The sequence below is a fragment of the Denticeps clupeoides genome, chromosome 12, assembly GCF_900700375.1.
Source record: "Denticeps clupeoides chromosome 12, fDenClu1.1, whole genome shotgun sequence".
In the NCBI taxonomy this organism is placed as follows: domain Eukaryota; kingdom Metazoa; phylum Chordata; class Actinopteri; order Clupeiformes; family Denticipitidae; genus Denticeps; species Denticeps clupeoides.
In genome coordinates, this window is record NC_041718.1 from 21,516,513 (window position 1) to 21,537,612 (window position 21,100).

General features: G+C 50.1%; 5 protein-coding genes across 7 annotated transcripts; 3 read left to right on the forward strand and 2 right to left on the reverse strand.

Annotated features, from left to right (window-relative positions):
- On the forward strand, positions 1-8,119 carry LOC114801227 (dnaJ homolog subfamily C member 11-like). Of its 2 annotated transcripts, XM_028999262.1 has the most exons (17): positions 1-102; positions 221-350; positions 441-514; positions 615-716; positions 2,302-2,430; positions 2,574-2,696; positions 2,771-2,844; positions 4,983-5,172; positions 5,889-5,974; positions 6,086-6,202; positions 6,345-6,500; positions 6,702-6,771; positions 6,849-6,906; positions 6,975-7,117; positions 7,193-7,322; positions 7,410-7,483; positions 7,919-8,119. In XM_028999262.1, the coding sequence occupies exons 1-16, from the start codon at positions 34-36 to the stop codon at positions 7,433-7,435; spliced, it is 1,677 nt and encodes a 558-aa protein (XP_028855095.1). In that variant the 5' UTR covers positions 1-33; the 3' UTR covers positions 7,436-7,483; positions 7,919-8,119. The 2 variants fall into 2 exon arrangements, with proteins under 2 accessions (XP_028855095.1, XP_028855094.1); XM_028999261.1 differs by having other exon boundaries at positions 7,410-8,119.
- A 379-nt stretch (positions 8,120-8,498) lies between these two features.
- Positions 8,499-12,039, reverse strand: LOC114801072 (PHD finger protein 13-like). The gene is made up of 5 exons (XM_028999028.1): positions 11,900-12,039; positions 11,624-11,664; positions 11,436-11,537; positions 9,420-10,053; positions 8,499-9,331 (listed from the first exon to the last, which is right to left on the reverse strand). Exons 2-5 carry the CDS (start codon positions 11,660-11,662, stop codon positions 9,105-9,107), a joined length of 1,002 nt encoding a protein of 333 aa, XP_028854861.1. The 5' UTR covers positions 11,663-11,664; positions 11,900-12,039; the 3' UTR covers positions 8,499-9,104.
- A 1,324-nt stretch (positions 12,040-13,363) lies between these two features.
- On the forward strand, positions 13,364-15,519 carry LOC114801254 (F-box only protein 2-like). 2 transcript variants are annotated; one of them, XM_028999319.1, is made up of 7 exons: positions 13,364-13,424; positions 13,890-13,956; positions 14,032-14,158; positions 14,742-14,834; positions 14,910-15,045; positions 15,124-15,273; positions 15,409-15,519. In XM_028999319.1, the coding sequence occupies exons 2-6, from the start codon at positions 13,920-13,922 to the stop codon at positions 15,256-15,258; spliced, it is 528 nt and encodes a 175-aa protein (XP_028855152.1). In that variant the 5' UTR covers positions 13,364-13,424; positions 13,890-13,919; the 3' UTR covers positions 15,259-15,273; positions 15,409-15,519. The 2 variants fall into 2 exon arrangements, with proteins under 2 accessions (XP_028855152.1, XP_028855153.1); XM_028999320.1 differs by having other exon boundaries at positions 13,407-13,424; positions 13,796-13,956.
- A 959-nt stretch (positions 15,520-16,478) lies between these two features.
- On the forward strand, positions 16,479-18,272 carry LOC114801127 (F-box only protein 2-like). Its single transcript, XM_028999115.1, has 6 exons — positions 16,479-16,582; positions 16,923-16,966; positions 17,049-17,175; positions 17,262-17,354; positions 17,497-17,641; positions 17,727-18,272. The coding sequence occupies exons 2-6, from the start codon at positions 16,930-16,932 to the stop codon at positions 17,859-17,861; spliced, it is 537 nt and encodes a 178-aa protein (XP_028854948.1). The 5' UTR covers positions 16,479-16,582; positions 16,923-16,929; the 3' UTR covers positions 17,862-18,272.
- Positions 18,273-19,305: 1,033 nt separating this feature from the next.
- LOC114801161 (small vasohibin-binding protein) lies at positions 19,306-20,781 on the reverse strand. The gene is made up of 3 exons (XM_028999158.1): positions 20,646-20,781; positions 20,427-20,565; positions 19,306-19,634 (listed from the first exon to the last, which is right to left on the reverse strand). The coding sequence occupies exons 2-3, from the start codon at positions 20,538-20,540 to the stop codon at positions 19,524-19,526; spliced, it is 225 nt and encodes a 74-aa protein (XP_028854991.1). The 5' UTR covers positions 20,541-20,565; positions 20,646-20,781; the 3' UTR covers positions 19,306-19,523.
- Between the last annotated feature and the right edge of the window lie 319 nt (positions 20,782-21,100).

The window sequence follows — 21,100 nt, forward strand, 5'->3', positions numbered from 1 at the left end:
AGCGAGTGGGGGAGGTGGAGGAGATGCGCAGCCATGGCGGCGCCGCTGGACGCGGATTCGGACGCGGATGATTTTTATTCGCTGCTGAACGTGCGGCGCGAGGTGAGCGCCGGTTTGTCGCGTGTGGGGTCAGGGGTCGCGAATCCCGACGTCCGACCCCATGAGCGCAGCATCGTTAGGGGGATGTGACGTGCATGTGAGGAGAACTTGTGTGTTGCAGGCCACGCAGGAGGAGCTGAAGGCTTCCTACCGCAGGCTGTGCATGCTGTATCACCCGGACAAGCACCGAGACCCCGAGCTCAAGCGGCAGGCCGAGCAGCTCTTCAATCTGGTGCACCAGGCTTATGAAGGTAGGGCTCCCGACACCATGCTCCACCATGCTCCACCGGGGGCTGATCAAGGCAGAAGGGTGGAAACACACGTCTTCCTGTTCTGCACAGTTCTCAACGACCCTCAGTCCAGAGCCATATATGACCTGTTTGGGAAGAGGGGCCTGGAGGTGGAAGGCTGGGAGGTACGTGTCTGTATAAATGTGTACTAAATATGTATTTAACAGTTGACATTGATTGTACTCTCTGATATAATGGTGTGTGTGTGTGTGTGTGTGACTGCAGATTGTGGAGAGGAAGAAGACCCCTGCTGAGATCCGTGAGGAGTATGAGCGTCTCCAGAGAGAACGAGATGAGAGGAGGTTGCAGCAGAGGACCAATCCAAAGGTGCAGGACGCATAGATGGGTTATGGGAAAGGGGTAGAGATACACGAAGGTTGACAAACTGTACAAAATTGCATTTATTTACAGTGGAGCTATATGCTGGTAAGCAACCAAACATTCATAATCAACATTTATTTCTTATATAGCCCATAATCACATACAGTACGTCTCAATGGGCTTTGACAGGCCCTACAGTTGACCCCGCCCCCAAACTTGACCCTTCTGCACACAAGGAAAAACTCCACTAAAAAAAGAAAGGAAGAGACCTTGAGAAGGAGTGATACAGAGAGGGACCCCCTTCCAGGGTAGAGTGACCCTGCAAGTGGTGTCAGTGCAGGGTTGGTGATGGTTTATCCAGGAAAGAGAAATGTCCATTTTAATGCCACTTATCCATTTGAAGATCCCCGGAGCTGTAGCCTTTACAGTGTTGGTGGCTGTGGTGAACCAGGATGTAGAGTAACTCAGAGAGAACTAGATTAAACTCGGGTATCTGGGACTGAATGGTGAAGGTAGATGGACGATCTAGGACAGCCTAGGTGAGATGAGCATCATAGTATATGTGAGTTTTAACTGTTATGTGTGTCTTTAGCCTGGACTTAAATTGACTCTGTATCTCAGCAGGAAGGCAGGGGAGGTCTGTCGCAGAATTAGTAAATTCTCCAGAAATAAACACAGACAATATGAAGGACTAACAAAGGGAGGGAGGTATCAGGGGACAGACCAACACATAGAGCAATATAATCAAACTACACAATCATAAGCACAGGGCGAGATCTCTACACCAACGTCTCTTTTTATGTGTTGTGGTAGCCAATCGGTCAGCAGCAGGCAGAGCCAGTAGGCGGGAAGCTCCACCCACCACAGCAGCCTAAAAGGGACGCACACACACACACACAAAATAGAGAAGACTAACACGCACACAGGTGGCCCGACGACACCAGGACGAGACAATACAAAAAAAAAAATTATTATTATGAATAATATATTCCAGCAGCACTTATGCAGCATTGAGAGAAAATGTGTTGATAATTAAAACAATTAATTAATAAACAGTATGTTTACTATATACACACATACATTTTTTACACCAACTTACTTAATGTCAGAGATCTATTGTACAGATGTACGGTTGTTTTATTACACAGCAGACAGAAGGACATCCGATATCATCAGGGATCGGAGGACACAGGGAATTAAATCTGCAACAGAAACAGCCAGGATGCATTTATACTTCATACGACAGGCGCACACAAGCAGGGAATCAGGGAAACTACGACCCGGAATGCAGAACCGGCAGGATACAACATACATCTTTATGTTTTATCTCATGGGGATCGATCTCATTCTACTACACTCCCACCATGGTCACGTGGAGTCCGTCCCAAAGCCCAATATAACACGAGTGGTTGTAACACTGACAACATAAGTGCAGTTTAACAGGCCACGCCCACTCTACGTAGGCAGGACTTTGGAGAATACCACAAGGGTTCTGTGAGAGTGCAGGAACTGGATATCTTCAGCAAGAGACACGCCCATCTTCTGCAGACCACATCCAGAGCATGTTGGTGTCTGTATGTGTGGCACACAGGGCACCATCAGCGTTGGCGTGGACGCCACTGACCTGTTTGATCGCTGCGAGGAGGACTATGAAGACACGCCGGGCGGGCGACTCCCCCATGTTGAGATCAACAGGATGCACATTTCCCAGTCGATCGAGGCACGTACACACACACACACACACACACACACACACATTTCAAATGCACATTCCAGAACAATGCCAGAACATACAGACCACGCATCACATGACCGCGGGACGTAACACCTCTCAGCTGAGTTGTGTGTCTGTTCGTCCTGCAGGCACCTTTAACGGCCAAAGACACAGCGGTCCTGTCCGGCTCACTGTCCACCCACAATGGCAGCGGAGGAGGAAACATCAACCTGTGCCTGAAACGTGTCACCTCAACCAGGGGCTGGGGAGAGGTACACACACGCACGCGCACACACACACACACACACACACACACAGACACTGAGCTCAGCACATGTTTCCACAGCTGGAGTTCGGCGCAGGGGACATACGCGGGCCACTGTTTGGGATGAAGGTCTTCCGTAACTTGACCCCACGCTGGTGAGTGGCTGGTTAAATGACATTTAGACCCGTGGTTTCCGTGGACGAGGGGGGACGAGGAGGGTAGAGGTACCAGATATTGCGGGGGGACGGGTGCAGGGGACGGGGGACGCAGAGTTACCAAAATCTAACAAACTGTTCAAAAGTGCATTTATTTAAAGTCAAGCTTCATACTACCAGACAATCACCACAAATAAACGGACTAAAAAAGGGACAAAAACACACCGGGAACAAATCTTATACACACAGCAACCTAATCAAACTACACGAACACAGGGCGAGATCTCTAGCAGACCTCCTGAAGCTCTCTGGAAGATGCTCAGAGAATGTGCAGAGCAGCTGGCAAACATTCTCACCGACATCTTCAACATCTCACTGAGCACCACTGCCGCTCCAGCGTGTCTCATGGCCACCACCATTGTCCCCGTGCTGAAGAGGTCTTCAGTGTCGTGTCCCTGGGTGATGGGTTAAATGCAGAGGACAAATTTCACTGTGTGCACCGTGTGCTGTGCTGCTGTGTATCACAAGTAACAATCACTACACTTTATTATGCAATTCATCATCTCTGCATCTGACCCTCACCCTCCTGGACAATAAGCACACATACACACGAATGCTGCTCATAGACTTCAGTTCAGCATTGAACACCATCGTTCCTCAGCACCTGGTCGAGAAGCTGAGCCTTCTGGGCATGAACACCTCCCTCTGCAACTGGACCCTGGACTTCCTGACTGAGGGACCTCAGTCTATCCTGATTGCTCCTCAGAGTTGTGTGCTCAGTGTAATGCTGTTCACCCCGCTGACCCACGACTGGGCAGCGAAGCGAAGCTCCAACACACTCATCAAGTTTGCTGATGGCATGACCGTGGTGGATCTCATCAGCAAGAATCAGCAGAGAGGAGGTGCAACCACTGACAGACGGGTGTAAGGTCAACAATCTGTTTCTGAACGTGGACAAAAACGAAGGGGATGACTTTTGACTTCAGAAGACAATGGAGGGACCACTCTCCACTGAACATTGACAGATCTTGTGTGGAGTGTGTCAAGGACAGAAAGTTCCTCGCTGTTAATCTAGAGGAGAACTTCTCCTGGAATGTCAACACCAGCTCAACAGTCAAGAAAGGGCAGCAGCGTCTCCACTTCCAGCAAAAGCCCATCTACCACCACTTGTCCTCACCACTTCAGACCATCAGACACCCGAACTCTCAGGGACTTTCCACTCTGGACTGACGCCGTATCGTGCAAGAAAGGCGAACTTTTAAAAAGCTGAATGTTGCCAGAGCTGACAGGGCCGCGGCTGTTTGGAAATGGAGCAGTGAAAACGCTGACCGGCAGCGTAACGGCCCGCTCGGGACGACTCTGATATAGACTCTATATACCCTGCGGTGTAGAACAAGGAGAACAAAACCCTACAACTGCTGGCTATTCTTTTTGCCAGTTAGGCTGTCCTAGTTAGGGTACTGGGCCACTATAGCACCAATATACCACTATAACCACGTATTTCAGTATCGGTCGTACAGTGCAGCCGTCTGCCGCTGCTTCTGTTTGTTTTTCTCCGAGGCACGGAATCAAGCGTCCAGACTACTGGCAGACCCCAGTGATCAGACCAGCAAATAAATCCTGGTTCCTGACAACTGCTTTACAAGGACATACCATGAAACGAACCAGAGGGTCACCACAGCCACCACCACCGTTACAACTACAGCTTCAGGGATCTTCAAATGGACCAGTAACATCATTACGGACACGTAATCTAGACCATGACACTGAATACATCCTGGACTTCTCCAACCCTACAACTGTAGGACTTATTATTATATCATCCCCAACCCTGCACTGACACCATTTGCAGGCTCACTCTACCCTGGAAGGGGGTCCCTCTCTCTATCACTCCTTCCCAAAGTTTCTTCCTTTCTTTTTTTCTCTCTCCTAGAGGTTTTTTTGTGTGGAGTTTTTCCTTGTGTGCAGAAGGGTCAAGTGTGGGGGGTGTCAACTGTAGGGTCTGTCAAAGCCCATTGAGACATACTGTATGTGATTTTGGGCTATATAAATGTTGTTGTTGTTGTTGTTGAGGGGAACCACCGAGTTCGACCGCGGTTACTAGCGTCTGGTTCATTAGTGTGTGGACGTGTCCCCAGCTTCATGACGGCGCAGTGTGGCCTGCAGTTCTCCACCCGAGGGGTTCGGCCCAACGCCAGCACCATGATGGCGCGCCACCTTGACCAGAACACCATGGGGTACCTGCAGTGGCGCTGGGGCAGCCAGTCTGCCATGACAACCAGCGTCGTCCGGGATACCAAAACCAGTCACTTCACACTGGCACTGCAGGTGATGCCAGGGAAGAAAACACACACAAACATGCACACACACATACAAACACGCAAACACACACACACAAACACGCAGACACAAACGCACAATAACATGCACACAAACACGCATAACACAAACACACAAACACCTGCACACACAAACATGCACATACAAACACGCAGACACAAACACACAGACACACGCACAAACATATAAACACACAAACACCCGCACACAAACGCACAATAACATGCACACAAACACGCATAACACACACACACACACACAAACACCTGCTCACACAAACATGCACCTGCAAACACACACATACAAACACGCAGACACATGCACAAACATATAAACACACAAACACCCGCACACACACGCATAATAACATGCACACAAACACACATACACAAGCACAAACATGCACACACCAACACGCAGACACAAACACGCAAAACACACACATACATGCACATGCATACAAACACGCACACACACCAAACACGCAAAACACAAACATACACATGCACACACCAACACGCATACAAACACGCTTATACACACACACCAACACACACAACAAAAATGCACAAACACACATGGGGGCTGGATGTTTCTTATTTCATGTCCTGATAGCTGGAGAGATTTTTACAGAAAATGTATTTCCAGTAAAGTGTGTGCGCAGTGTCATTGTGACCAATTCTGACTCCACCCCTTTTCTCCAGCTGGGTGTTCCTCACTCGTATCTGATGATGAGCTACCAGTATAAGTTCCAGGATGAAGACCAAACCAAGATCAAGGCTTCACTCAAGTAGGTGTACAGAGCTTCATGTGAAGAAGATATGGCTGTAAAATCACACACACACACACACACACACACACACACCTGCTGAGGTCTGAGCTGCATGTGTGTGTTCTGAAGGACAGGGTTTTTTGGGACAGTGGTGGAGTACGGCGCTGAGAGGAAGATCAGCCAACACAGCGTCCTCGCTGCCACTGTCAGCATTGGCGTCCCGCAGGGCGTGTCCCTCAAACTCAGGTACTGACCACACCCTACAGATGATTATAATCCCTCCAGCTGTGTCACCCTGATGGAGCAACGTAACTCAGAGCTCAGACCACACCCACCCCGCCCAGTTCCACTCCTCACAGAGACATGATGCAGAAACGTTCCTCTGCAGGCTGAACAGGGCGAGTCAGACGTACCTCTTCCCCGTCCACCTGACCGACCAGCTGCTGCCCAGCGCAGCCTTCTACGCCACCGCCGGACCCCTCCTCATCTACCTGGCCGTGCAGAAACTGATCGTGACGCCATACGTTCGAACACAGAAGGAACAGTATGTAACACACACACACACACACACACACACGAACCAGAAGACCCAGGTTCAAACCCCACTTACTACCATCGTGTCCCTGAGCAGGGGGGGACTGTCCCCAGGGGGGAGGTAAATGTACATTCGTCACGTTGCGTAGAAGATGGTGTGATGGTGCTGTACGTGGAGAAGTTCTGCTGCTGACGAAGGTTCTCTGTGCAGGGAGCTGAAGAAGCGAAGGGAGGACTCGGCCACGGACATCGCCAAGAAGAAGCAGGAGGCGGAGACGTCAGTAAGTGGCGGGGAAAGGGCTTCACGGTGCGGGACGCTCCCTCGCCTGCTGACTCTTCTGTCTGCCTGCGCCCGCAGGTTCTGCTGATGCAGGAGTCCGTCAGGAGGATCATCGAGGCAGAAGAGTCCAAGATGGGTGAGCTGCAGCCGTTTCAGGGGTGCGCTTGCTGGTGGCTGGTGATTTCATGGATGATCTCTGATTAGGTCTCATCATCCTCAACGCCTGGTACGGGAAGTTTGTGATGGACAGCAGTCGCAAGAACGAGAGGGCAAAGGTCATTGATGTGACCGTACCTCTCCAGTGCCTGGTGAAAGACTCCAAACTCATCCTGACAGAAGCCGCCAAGGTAAGTTCTACCGTCACGTAGAAGCAGCTCCCTCAGGCCCGGGAGGTGGTTCTGACGCAGGTTCTCACCCCTCAGGCTGGTCTTCCTGGGTTCTACGACCCCTGCGTGGGTGAGGAGAAGAGCCTGAAGCTGCTGTACCAGTTCCGCGGTGTGATGCACCAGGTTCTGTCAGGGGACACAGAAGCCCTGCGGATACCTAAACAATGTGAGGACGTTCCTCACCTTCACAATCTGCAGAGTTTCACTTCATCCCGTTCTAATAAAACAACGCTGCATCTGTTTTGTTCCACAGCACACAGGCTCGACTCAGACACGTAGGAGAACCCTCGTCCCTCACCCTTCTGTAATCCCCGGAAAGCACAAAAGGTCTGACTGGAAGCAAGACTGGACACGACTGCTGTTTTTACTGTCCAGCAATATTCCAGCAGATTTATGACGATTGGCGGTGTGAAATTAACGACTCCATCTTTATTTATGACCTATAATCTCATGGTGTTAATGGTGATAGAACAGTTTCACAGAAGCTGCAGGGTTCAGCAGGTGCTCCACATCTAGAAGGTGGTGAAGCGGGGAAACTGTGTGTGTGTGTGTGAGACTCCTACATGTCCATTCCTGGAGTGAACATGCCTTGTGTTCCATGCTACCTTGTTTCCTGCCCTGGAAGTGAAGGGAATTCATTTGCCCTCATTGTCCTACCAGGGTTGAGCAGATGTTCCTGGGTTTGGAATTGATTTAAAGAACCATGTGTTCGTGTCTCTATTCAGACCTTTGATCCTAATCTGCAACTAAACCTCGTTTTAGAAACCAGCATGATCCAATCTGCGGATCATGTACCTGGATAAAACGGCCAGAATCCGCGCCACCATCCTCCATCCTCCTGCCCGTCCCTCATGTGATGAGTGTTCACCGTACCCCCAGGAAGTCAGAAAGGTCTTCACGAGAAGCTCCATCACCTCGCATCCAGTCATGGGGTTGCTGCAGATAGACGAAGTGTAAAAAAAAAAAAAAAAAAAACTAATAAAATGAATAAAACCGTTAAATTCCCTGCTGTTGGAATCTGTGCTTATATTAAACCCTAAAGTCCTGAACTGCAATCTCTGGTTGAAGAGTCACTCAGTAGGGCACTTCATGGACACAGGAACTGACAAACTAAAGTCCTTTATTCGACTGGTCTGTTTTCAGCGGCAAGTGTACGTCACACAGAATTGTACCGGTCCACCTGAGTCCACGAGCTGCTCTTCAGGTCACCGTGACGTCTACAGGAGAAATCCACAGGGCCACAGAGAGGGTGTGTGAGTGTGTGCGCGCAGGTAATCAGCTGCTGTGTGCAGCATGATCCCAAATTCCTGAAAAGTCTATATGCTGCGGAGTGGAGGGCGAGTTTGGGAAATATGACATTTAATGCATCGTATATACATACATAAATAAAACACATGAACTCGAACCCGCATCCAACCAAATTGCACTTTTATACTTTACTGATATAACAAATCCATGTAAAATATTTACACCCCTGCGACGGCGCAGCAGTTCGATCCAAACACCTCACGCACAGGCGCGATCGCCATGGGAACAAGTTATTTTACAAAGCAGCGGTGTCAAACTTGCGGCGCGTAGGCCACATCCCGCGAGACCGCTTTACGTAGATCTATCATCACGGCCCGGCGATATGAGACACACAAACTACAGATCCCATAATGCAGTGCTTCGGTTGAACGTGATCTTCGCACTGCAGCTGAATCTGCACAGGAGCGTTTTCGGCACGTCGACTGCAAATGGCTGGTGAAGCCGCTCGAAATTCTATTTTTTGTGCCAAAGTGCCGTGCAAACTCGAAGGGAGTTCAAATTGTCAGCAAGGTACGCACTGCATTATGGGAGCTGTAGTTTGTGTGTCATCAGCGCGTCACATCGCCGGGCCATAATAATAGATGTTTGTAAAGTGATCTTGCGGGGTGTGGCCTGCGGGGATGGGGAGCGAGCGCCCCCTTCAGTCTAATACGTGCTGCCGGGGACTCAGGCGCGAGCGCCTCGATCGGCGAATGTCAAACTTGGAGTCTTTACACCGCTGGCAAACGTATGTCTCCGGGACGTTGGACTTGCGGATTTTGGCGCAGGACAGGTGGATCCAGGTGCTGCACTGGTTGCACTCGATCATGGCGCGTCCAGCAAAGGGCTTCATGCAAAAACACGTGACCAGGTCCCACGAGTCGTCGTCTGGAGACGCAGAACAGGAGAAAAACGCGAGAACGTTTTACAAACAAGCGTGTTAATCAGGTGACGATGTTGGGACTCTCAGTCTTACCCGAGTCGACCATAATGTCCTCATCGTCCGCAGAGCCGTCCTCGTCCCGGAACACCACCTGTTTTCCCTGCCGGAATACAGTCCGGGTTCCAGGGAACTCCTCTTCTTCTTCTTCTTCATCTTCCTCCTCCTCCTCCTTCACCAGTCCTGCCCCGCCCTCATGCCGCTCGCCTCTGGGCTCAGAGCACCAGCCACGCCCCTCCCCACTCGAGTCGGACTCCTGTTTACAGACAACCAGCCCCTCGGCGTCTACAGACGTGTGGGCGTGGTCTCTGCTCGGCATGGGGAGGGGGACAGGAAGGTCATCGCTGGGTTCCTCTTTAATGGTCCTGCTGACTGAAAACTCGGGCAGAGAACTACATGTCCATCCTGTTCTGCTAAGGCCAGCACCATCTACGCCCTTCCACACTTTCTTCTTCTTCTTCTTCTTCACCTTCTCCAGCCTGTGCTCCAGCAGCAGGTGCTTCCGAGGCCGTCTTGCATCCGAGCCCAGGACGAAGCTGCTGGGTGGGGCTGGCGCGGGGACGGCAGGAGAGCGGAAATCGGCCGTGAGCCTCTGCGGGTCCCAGACGTCGCTGTCCACTGTGCTGCCGGTGCTGTTGGGCGGACTGGAGCTGCTCCTCAGTGGAGCCTCCTGTGGACGAGAAAAAAAAACAAAAAAAACAAAAAAACCATCAAGAGTCAGAAAATCCCTGCAGCTTCTCACAGACACTCATCCAGTCCAGCGCAGTCAAACCAGAGAAACCAAAGAAAGACGTTTCCACTTCATATTCCTCATGGTTGCAGACGAGAGGAGAGGAGGTGAAGCATCCACCCAGCTGCCACAACAACTTTGACCAAATGAAGGGACACAAAATAAGGAGTATTGAGAAAATACAGCAAAATGTGTCACATCATGGTCCAAATGTTTAAATTAAGGCGCAGTAAACGCTTGCAGAGGAGGACCAAGGATCTGATTCCACAGCAGGTTGCATGTGCCACTGACTTCTTCACTTGCTCTTATTGATATGAGCAGCACTGTTAAAGGTCCCCTAACATGAAGAATTTTTTTTTTTGCCTTCATTTCGGTCTTGTTGGTCCCCTAATTCTGTTTCTGAGGTCTCTTTCAGCCCTGCTGCAGAATAAAAGTCACTTTGATCCAGATTTCCCAGGAAACGCGCCGTTTCGGTGTCTGTAGCTTTAAATGCTAATGAGAGAGGGGGGACAAGGAGGAGAGCGGCCTATAGAAGTAACTGGGCATTCGCGGAAATGACGTCATCAACACCATCCACCAACCACAATGTTTGGTGCAGGCAGGAAGTAACATTTCCCCTTATGGCATCATAAGGGGACAAAATCCAGACCATCTGAGCTGCCGCTATCTGAGGCAGAATGACAGTGAAGTGATTGTCATTGTGAAACACTGCAGCACAGCACACGGTGACACTGTGAAATGTGTCCTCTGTATTTAACGTCCCCCTCGGTGAGCGGTGGGCATCATGACGGGCGCCCGAGGAGCAGTGTGTGGGGACGGTGCTTTACTCAGTGGCACCTTGGTGGGTCAGCACCCTTTACACGCCATTTCTAGCCACTGCAGGCCCATAGACAGGCTGGGGAACTCGTATTAATGTTAAATAATGAGACATTTTCAAGTCAAATCTTGAAGGGCCACTTCCAGAGGAAACGTGGCTGTGGAGCATGAAGTCAACAGACAGGGTTTGGAATGGATCGTGGTGGAGACTCGGTCCCCTCTTACCCTGGGACAGGGGGGCTGGGGTTGGGGGGACCCTCTGTGACGGAGAAGAGGAGAAGGAAGAGGAGGAGTGGCAGGGCACTGCAGGGGGAAGGCTGGCAGAGCGGCTGCCCGAAGTGCCACCACCAACTCTGTGGATCAAACAAAGTATCAACAGCAGCACTGACGGGCGGAAGCGACGCCCGAACGCCGCCCCCTACAGCCAGCCGGGCGCGGCCTCCCACACCGGCCCTGTAAGCGGCGCTTCCGTGCGGCCTGGGAGCAGGCGAGCTGCTGGAACTCACCTCCTGCGGGTACGGAATGTAACCGGCGTAGGCCAGGACGAAGGTGCAGAACTTGTTGAAGTCCTCCACCGTGCGCTTCCTCCGGCACTCTGGCCTGCAGGCCTGCAACAGAGCAGCAGACGCGGCCCACGTTTCATCATCTGCGCCCGAAACGACCAGCCAGCCATTATTTAGAGAAGAAGACCCACCTGAGCTCCCAGCGTGGATGAAGGAGAAGCCCGGTCCATTTCTACAAAACAACCACACAAGAGCGCCGTTTAAACCCAGACAAACGAGTCGTGTAGATTTTATCCAGCAACTGTGACGTTTAAAATCATCATCATCATAATCCAGCTGCTCCGCCTGCCCCAAGTTTAACAGCAGTTAGCAGAGTGTCTTGTTAGCAGTTAGCTCCCCCGCAACAACAAGCCGCGTTCGAGGTGAAACGCGTGATGAACACGACGACAGCGCAGTCGTTCACTTACCTTCGATAAACGGAGGACGCGCGGAGGAGGCCAGCGTCAAAGTACGCGAGCTGCTCACTAAAACGAACAATTTTCTCCCCGAGGACCACAGCGGCGCAGCAGCAGCTCTAGGAAGCTCTGACTGACAGGCGATCTACTGCACATGCGCGGCTTCGCTCCTCAAACCCCTACTGCACATGCGCGGCTCTGCTACTCAAACCCCTACTGCACATGCGCGGCTCCGCTACTCCTCAAACACATACTGCACATGCGCGGCTCCGCTATTCCTCAAACCCCTACTGCACATGCGCGGCTCGTCTCCTCAAACCCCTACTGCACATGCGCGGCTCCGCTATTCCTCAAACCCCTACTGCACATGCGCGGCTCCGCTATTCTCAAACCCCTACTGCACATGCGCGGCTCGTCTCCTCAAACACATACTGCACATGCGCGGCTCCGCGGCTGCGGATGACTTTTCGTTTATTAATTAGGCCGCACGGTGGCGCAGCCTCCTTTCCCCGTGTTGGTGTCCAACTGCCGGACGAATTCTCTGGTTGTGTCTGCTCTGGCAGCCACACCCTCTATACGTGTTCCCCCTAATTTTTTAGGTAGGGTGACCAGACGTCAGATAAGATAAAATTATCATTTATTAGTCCCACAAGTTGGAAATTTACATCCAGAAGGTCTTTCAGGCCAACAAGCACACACATCCAATACACCATTTCTCGACTCCATATAAATTTCCAACTTATATATATATAAATGGAAAAATGGAAATGGTGTATTGGATGTGTGTGCTTGTTGGCCTGAAAGACCTTCTGGATCTCTCCGTCCCACATCAGTTTTTTTTTTTAAGTGAAGTGATTGTCACATGTGATACACAGCAGCACAGCACACGGTGCACACAGTGAAATTTGTCCTCTGCATTTAACCCATCACCCTGAGTGAGCAGTGGGCACCATGACAGGCGCCCGGGGAGCAGTGTGTGGGGACGGTACTTTGCTCAGTGGCACCTCAGTGGCACCTTGACAGATCGGGATTCGAACTGGCAACCTGCTGATTACGGGGCCGCTTCCTTTTTTTTTTTTTTTTACAGTCCATCCTTTAACAGCAACCCGAAACACAATCAAGTTTCAGGATGGAAATATCTGCTGAAATTCACAACCAAAGAAAAGACTGCTTCTAGACAATACCATGTCCTAATAAATATAACTCACTCACTTATAACTTGTCAACTACACGTTTTTCCACCTTCTTCTCCATCTTACAGAAACGGACAGGTATACAATGTGGGCTTTCTTCATAACCCAGCCACTGGGGACGCAGGTGACAGTGCATTCCAGGTTGCCGGCCCCAAACCCAGTTAAATGGGCAGGGTTGCGTCGGGATGGGCCGAAGGGAGGAGGAGGGCAGACCAACCACAGAACGAGCTTCTGGATACGTACATGTATGCATGATGGGCGTGGCTGTCAGGTGATGTGAGGTCTCGTCCAGACACAAGACACTCTGGATCTGTCGGCAGAGCGGAATGCACATCAGCACGTCCGTGAGTTGAATTTCATTTCTCGCTGCTTTTCCTGCGTCTGCCCGATGAGATATGAGGAAAGTGAAAGTGTGCAGAGTTTACTATGCTGGTGCAGAGCTGGTGAACAGCAGAGATGAAGGGATTGTGGTGTTCTTTCCATGTTCTGTGGGTTGGTCAGGCTGAATTCAGCTGAGGGTATTAATAACAAAAGATGGGGATATGAGATATCACCTTTCGGACCAGTAGGACCAGTTCACATCGCTCAAGCCCACCACACCCAGATATTGAGACTAGCTGGTTTTTCATGTTTTTTTTGTGCAAGCACCCATTAGATTTGGATGAGACATGTGGTTAAATTGTGATTTAATGGTAAATATGTTAAATTATGACAGATTCAGACGGGGAGATAAACAGGTGGATTCGGGTAGACTGAGGAATACGAATCCCCTCCTGTGGCTGTTCATCAGTTCTTTCCCCTTCTTCCAGTTGTCTGAAAATTGACTGTTTGAATCGGTGATGGCCAGAAACCTCCTCCGGAACCCCAGTGGGGACGGTAAGGGGAGCACCGAATGAAAGAACCCGCTGCGCGAAACATGCCGAGTTCTGCTGACGCTCTCTTGGTTCTCAGAGGGCCTGGAATCATGGGAGCTGACTGAGAACGGCGGCCGTGAGTGGTGTGTGGAGGACATGGCACCGGACAGTCCTCTTTACGGCGGCGACTCCCCCACCAGCCACTACTTCGCCACCTCCTTCCTGTAAGTTCTGTCCAGTATTACATTTACATTTACATTTGAGGCGTTTACCAGACGCCCTTATCCAGAGCGACTTACAGTCAGTAGTTACAGGGACAGTCCCCCCCTGGAGACACTCAGGGTTAAGTGTCCTGCTCAGGGACACAATGGTAGTAAGTGGGGTTTGAACCTGGGACTTCTGGTTCACAGGCGAGTGTGTTACATATTTACATTTACATTTAAGGGATTTGGCAGACGCCCTTATCCAGAGTGACGTCTTACAACGTCTTAGTAGTGATAAAGTGAAGTGATTGTCACTTGTGATACACAGCAGCACAGCACACGGTGCACACTGTGAAATGTGTCCTCTGCATTTAACCATCACCCTGAGTGAGCAGTGGGCAGCCATGACAGGCGCCCGGGGAGCAGTGTGTGGGGACGGTGCTTTGCTCAGTGGCACCTCAGTGGCACCTTGGCGGATCGGGATTCGAACCAGCAACCTTCTGATTACGGGGCCACTTCCTTAACCGCTAGGCCACCACTGCCCCAATCAGATTGTGTTGATGGTGGAAGTTGAGACGTCTCAATGTACTCCTCTCATCTCCAGGCTGTGTCTGAAGAAACAGGTGGTTGACCTGGTGGCAGAGGGCTTCTCTCCAGACCAGCTGGACGCCCAGCCAGCCGTCACCGTGGAGGACTGGTGAGTTTCACTCTGGCTCCGCCCCGCATGGGTGTGGCTCTGTGCTCTGAGCGGTTCATGATGGAGTCTATGTAGGTTCTCCGGGCGCCCTGACTGTGGGAGTGTCTACCAGCTGAATGTGTATCTGCTGAATGAAAATCGTGAGATGATGGACAACTTCAGTCAAGATGGCCTGCTTGACCCTCAGAGTGGAGATGTTTCCTGGAAGAAGGTCAAGCCCTCGCAGATTTTTGTGTTCCTTCTGTATTCTGTGCATGTCTGGTGTAAAAAGGTTCATATTCTTCTCCAGGTGAGCCACACTTTCTTGGGCTACGGCCCTGGACTGCGCTTCGTTTCCTTTGAGCACGGAGGGAAAGACTCGCAGTTCTGGGACGGGTGGTACGGCGTGAGGGTCACCCGGAGCTCGGTGACGGTGGAAATATAAAATGGGGACCAGCAGGTGGGTTTGCATTAATTTGTGTTTTATAATGTCTGCTGGATGCATGCAAACTGAGTAAAAGTCGTGCTTGTTTAAGAATGCAAAGCATGTAGGGATTTAACAAACGATGTCTGATTTGTTTGTGGGGGTCTGAAGACTGAAGCGCCGCCAGGCCGGGACTCCACCTGCAGCCACTGCGAACCTCGGACTTCATCTGCCTTCCACACTCACTGTCCACTCCTGTCTTCCATGCCCAATAAACTGAACTCTATCAGAATCAGAATCGTGTTTGTGGGAGCAATGTTGTGGGATGTCTTCTGAAGTCCACTGTCATCTGTACAGTCTTGTAGTCTCGTTCTCTGTGTGTCTCTCTGCACTTTAAAAGCACCTAGAACAGGTTTGAGGAACCTGATCCAGGGAGGGCAGGAATAGGTTTTAAGGAAGACCCTTCAGTCAGCTTTAAAATGTTCAGACAGTATGACATGGACAGTGCAGGGGTTATAAAGTCCAGTAAATGACAGAGTGTCATGTCAGAGTTGGTGGCCTTCGAAGCGGGGGAGAGACCCCTGATGAGCAGCTCATGTGCTGGAGGGTGTGGCAGTTCCCAAACCAGGCAATGACACAGCTGATCAGGTCCTTGGCCTGATGGTTCATGTGAGTTTATCCACTTTACAACATTTACCAGATGTCCTCCTTATCCAGAGCGACTTACATTCAGTAGTTACAGGGACAGTCCCCCATTGGGTCTTGCTCAGGGACACAATGGTAGTGAGTGGGGTTTGAACCTGGGTCTTCTGGATCATAGGCGAGTGTGTTACCTGCTAGGCTACTACCACCCTTGATGAACTATGTGACCACCAAGGAACCTGGATGATGAGGGTGCTAGTAGCTCACCTACAAACCAGAAGAGTCGCAGGTTCAAACCGCACTTACTACCATTGTGTCACTTAACTCTGAGGGGGACTCTGTCTCCAGGGGGACTGTCCCTGTAAAAACTGATTGGATGAGGGCGTCTGGTAAATCCCGACATTCCAAGGTCCTGTGTTCGAGACCCATTTACCCAGGATCCTTCCTGGTGGCTTCCGCAGAGCGCGTCATGACGTCATCCAGACGTAAAATATAATCGGGAATGTAGTCATTACTATAAAAACGATTCGTTTCCCTGCAGCGGTTAGTCTCCTCCCCTTTTAATGACGCCTCCGCACCCTGATTGGCTGTCAGCGGAGGGGGCGGAGCCTCCACTGCGGAGGCAGGCGTCGGAACCGGGAAGTGTCCGGTTAAACAGCAGCGGACCGCGGCAGGAGAGACATTTCCACCCTTCGAGGACCAGGTAAGGAGTCTGCGTTACATTTACATTTTACGGGATTTGGCGGACGCCCTGATCCAGAGCGACTTACAACGTGCTTCCATGTTACCATGGATGAAGCGATCAGTTCTGGTTCACTAGGACCCCCAACTATGAATACAACCTTTTTATTCACTCTGTTTTAGTTTCTGTACAAAAGTAAGACAAATGTCCAGGTGATCCGATGCGTGTGGATGGTGCTGACCCCGCCACGCCCCGGCCTGGTCAGCAGCTGGACAGTTGCTGACCTCAGCAGCTGAGCCGGCTATAAAAGCATCAGGTCCTGAAATGCAACGATTCAGAGAGATTCTCGTTTTCTCCTCAGTTCAGCCATGGCCAGAAACCTCCTCCACAACCCCAACGGGGACGGTAAATATAATGGAATAGTCAGTGGTCGGTTTTAGGAGCGGTCAGTTGAATACGTTTACGTCCCTTATTACGCCCCTTCCAGAGCAGCTGGAATTCTGGGACCTGACTGAGAACGGTGGCAGTCAGTGGCGTGTGGAGGACATGCCAGGTGACTGTGGACATGAACACTGTGATCCCGGCTTCGCCCACTTCTTCGCCACGTCATACGAGTAAGAAGTTGCTGTGTCCGCAGGGCTTTGGATTTTTGATGGTAACTGCACTGATGAATGTGTGCGTGTCCTCCACTCGTCCCCAGGCTGTGTCTGAAGAGACAGGTGGTCGACCTGGTGGCAGAGGGGTTCTCTCCAGAGGAACTGGACACACAGCCAGCCGTCACCGTGGAGGACTGGTGAGCACCAGCAAGAGAAAAACTCACACATACAGCATCCAGACGGGATCCATTTCTGGTATTGTGGGCATCTGCAGATAGTGGTGAAGGTGGACTGGACGTCCTCGGAGGTTCTGGTGATGAACTCTGCCTGTGTGTGTAGGTACTCTGGCCGCACCGACTGTGGCTGTATCTACCAGCTGACTGTGTATCTGCTGGACGAAAACCAGGAAGTCCTGCAAGAGTTTAAGATCGAAAATGTGACACTTGACCCTGACGGTGACAATGATGGTACTTCCTGGAAAGAGGTAGGATGTAACTGGACAGGACAGTTTAATTTCGCCAGGACACGATGTAATCCTGCTCTAAACATCACTCTGACATTTTCTCCAGGTGAGACACACTTTCTCAGACTACGGCCCTGGCCTGCGCCTCATTTCCTTCGAGCACGGAGGACAAGACACCAAGTTCTGGGACGGATGGTTTGGGGTGAGAGTAACGGGGAGCTCAGTGAAAGTGGAGATGTAGAGATCGTCGGTAGCAGAGGCTTCATCTCTGTTAACTTAGTTTCATATTTCAGTTCTATCTGTCCTGTATGTAACCGGAGGACATGTCCAACTCCGTCTGCTCAAGTCACATTCAGTTCTATTTGTTACGCGTTTCCAAGAACAACTCCCACCCAGAAAGCCTAAACCACTACGTTATTTCGACATGACATGAAACATCTTAACAGTAGTAAGAATAACTAAAGTAGTAATAACTAATGTTAGGAAGTAACACGGCATGTTTAAAATGGCATTAACCACGCTGCACGTTGCAAGTCGCTCTGGACAAGGACGTCTGCCGAATGCCCCAAATGTAAATCCCAAGTAACCCTGCTGCTGCGATTTTGCACTAACGCATCGAGGCCTTCTATTAAACCTTATTTACCTGGACAGATATGCAGCTTTTGTGTTCCCTGCTTCCGAAGGTTCCGCTCACGCATGCAGGATCAGGGCCAGGAGTGATGAATCAGTGACGCTGATCATCTTCTTCATAGTCCTGCTCCCTTTACAGTAAAAGCGCTGCCAGCCATCAGCCAGCCATTAAAGGTCCCAAGACATGAGCATTTTTTTTAACGTCGGTCTTGTTGGTCCCCTAATTCTGTATCTGAGGTCTCGTGGTGCAGAATTACAGCCACGTTGATCCAGTTCCACAATGAGACTTCCCAGGACGCGACGTCTCACCGTCTGTAGCTTTAAATGCTAATGAGGAGGTGAGAGGCGGGACGAGGAGGAGAGCGGCCAATAGAAGTTGAGCGTCATCAACACCGTTCACCAACCACAATGTTTGGTGCAGACAGGAAGTCGTGTCGCGTTTTTTTCCAGAATAAATCAAATGAACCCGCTGGTTCTACGGAGTCTCGCGTGACGGAACTTAAAAAAAAAACAAAACAAAAAAACCATTCGTGCTCATTTTTACATCCAATCACCGAGTGACTGAAATGCTTCACACGTTTGGAAGCCATGATGGTGGAGATAATGTTTTAGGGGCGGGAAATTCTCTGGGTTGAGAAACGGGAGGTGACCTTTCCCCTTATGACGTCACAAGGGGACAAATTCCCGATCCAACCGACTGAGCTGCCGCTCTCTGAATGGTGAAGCAGAACGACCAAAACACTCTTTATACCACCTATCACCATTTCTAGCCACCGCAGGACCTTTGACAGGCTCGGGGAACTCGTATTGATGTTAATTATCTCACAACGTGTAATTTTCAATTAAATCGATTGCCACCCTGCGGTCACCCCTGCTGCCCTCACCAGAGTATTCAAGTCCAGCAGGTAAATTAGGAATAAAAGTCGTGACATCATTGCATTGTTTCTAGCAACTACCCGCTGCTTTTCAATCACGACCAGATCACATCCCTGCTATGACAGTTATTAAGGCTCCATTCAATCTGAGCTGCAGTTACACACACAATAATAATAAGCCAGTGTAGAAAACACATTTTTACTTCGGAGCACTGTAGAAATACACAGTAAATTTACTCCATTAATACCTCAAGACCAGACTTGAGTGATCAAGAATTCACACACCACGCTGTAATAAAACGTCGGTAATTTCCTGTCAGCTTTTACCATGTTTCTGACCCCATGTCACTGTGTTTTATTAATACCTCCTGAATTTAAACACTTCTGACACGTAACAGTCAGGATGGAATCATCTTGTGGTCCAACTCGGTCTGAGAGCGCATCTGCTTGCAGAAGGCATCAAACTGCTGCTGCTCCAGCTCCGTCATCACCTTGTTCAGGGCATAGATCTGAAAAAAATAAAAAAAAAGGGAAGAATGAAGATGAGGATGCAGATTTCACTGTCGCTGTCTGGAGAATGAAGATGAGGACACCTCAGTAAAGTTCTGTATTCAACAGGCAGTCACAGATCTTCGCTAGATTTTCTCCTACTCGTTAAAACAGTAACCCAGAGATCTTCAAGAATGTCTGATAACTTACACACACGTTGGTTTGTAATAGTTGCTGCCTGCCGAAAAATTGTGGAAATATGAAATAACTCGGTGCGCGTTTGACTCTGTGCAAAGTTTCAAAATAAAAGCCTGACTCCAAATTTACATTTACAGCATTTATGAGACGCCCTTATCCAGAGCGACTTACAATCAGTAGTGACAGGGACAGTCCCCCCCTGGAGACACTCAGGGTTAAGTGTCTTGCTCAGGGACACGATGGTAGTAAGTGGGGTTTGAACCTGGGTCTTCTGGTTCATTCCGCTAGGCTACTACCACCCTAAATGTAACCCTAACACGATTATCTACGGCTTCCACAAGTGTGAAAGTGCAGGATGTACATGGATTTGTATAAAAATCTGACCCCAGCTGAAAGGCGCTATATTAATGTAGATTAAATTATGTCTTTCAATATTTTGAAACATTCGCGAAAACGGACGAGCGGCTGAATTATTTCGCAATTTATCGCTGCAGCAACTATAAACAGCAACGTGTGTGTAAGTTGCCAGGCGTTCGTGAGTCTGTGAAAGTGGAGATTTGTGGGCTCTCGTCCTGCGGCTGCCTGTGGAACTCGGTACTGCGGCGGTCCGGGACCTCGGATCTCTGCCGCTGCTTCAGCTCCTGCTGGGCGGACTTCTGCCTAGACCGATCCCCCCTGGTCGGAGTCTCTCGCTGCTTCTGCTTGTCTTTGCGGCAGGCGGGCTCCATCCCTCCAGCAGTAGATCTTCACAGCCTAGAACACCCGGATCCAGCACCAATCATCAGGATCGATCACGCTCGTTTTCATATTTAATATGGAGCGAACATACTCACCAGGCCGCTTTACAGCCAGTATTGATCCATTAATGATTATAACGACGAAAAAAGCAGGAGAAAATAAAAACTACCCCCCGTTTACCAGCTGATCGAATACATGACCCGGAAATCCAAACTCAAAGCCCCGCGCAACCCGGAACTAATCCTTCCTCGTCGCTCTTTCAAATTGTAGTTTCGTCTATGAAATATTCCAAACACATCCATGTACAAATTATAAATGAATTTCCCCTTTGTAAGAAAAACAGAAACGTTTATAAGCATCGGTGTGTATTTTTTAGTTGTTATTTCAGCGGGCAGAGAACGATTTCATGAAAAGGAATGTAAAGTAATGGATTTTGCAACGTGTTCCTGCTTAAATTCCCGAGATGAGCTGCAGGGGGCGGCAGTGAGGTTCTGGACGGAAGATGAAACCATGAGACTGGTCCGTTTTACTGAACCAGGTGGAGAAGTTT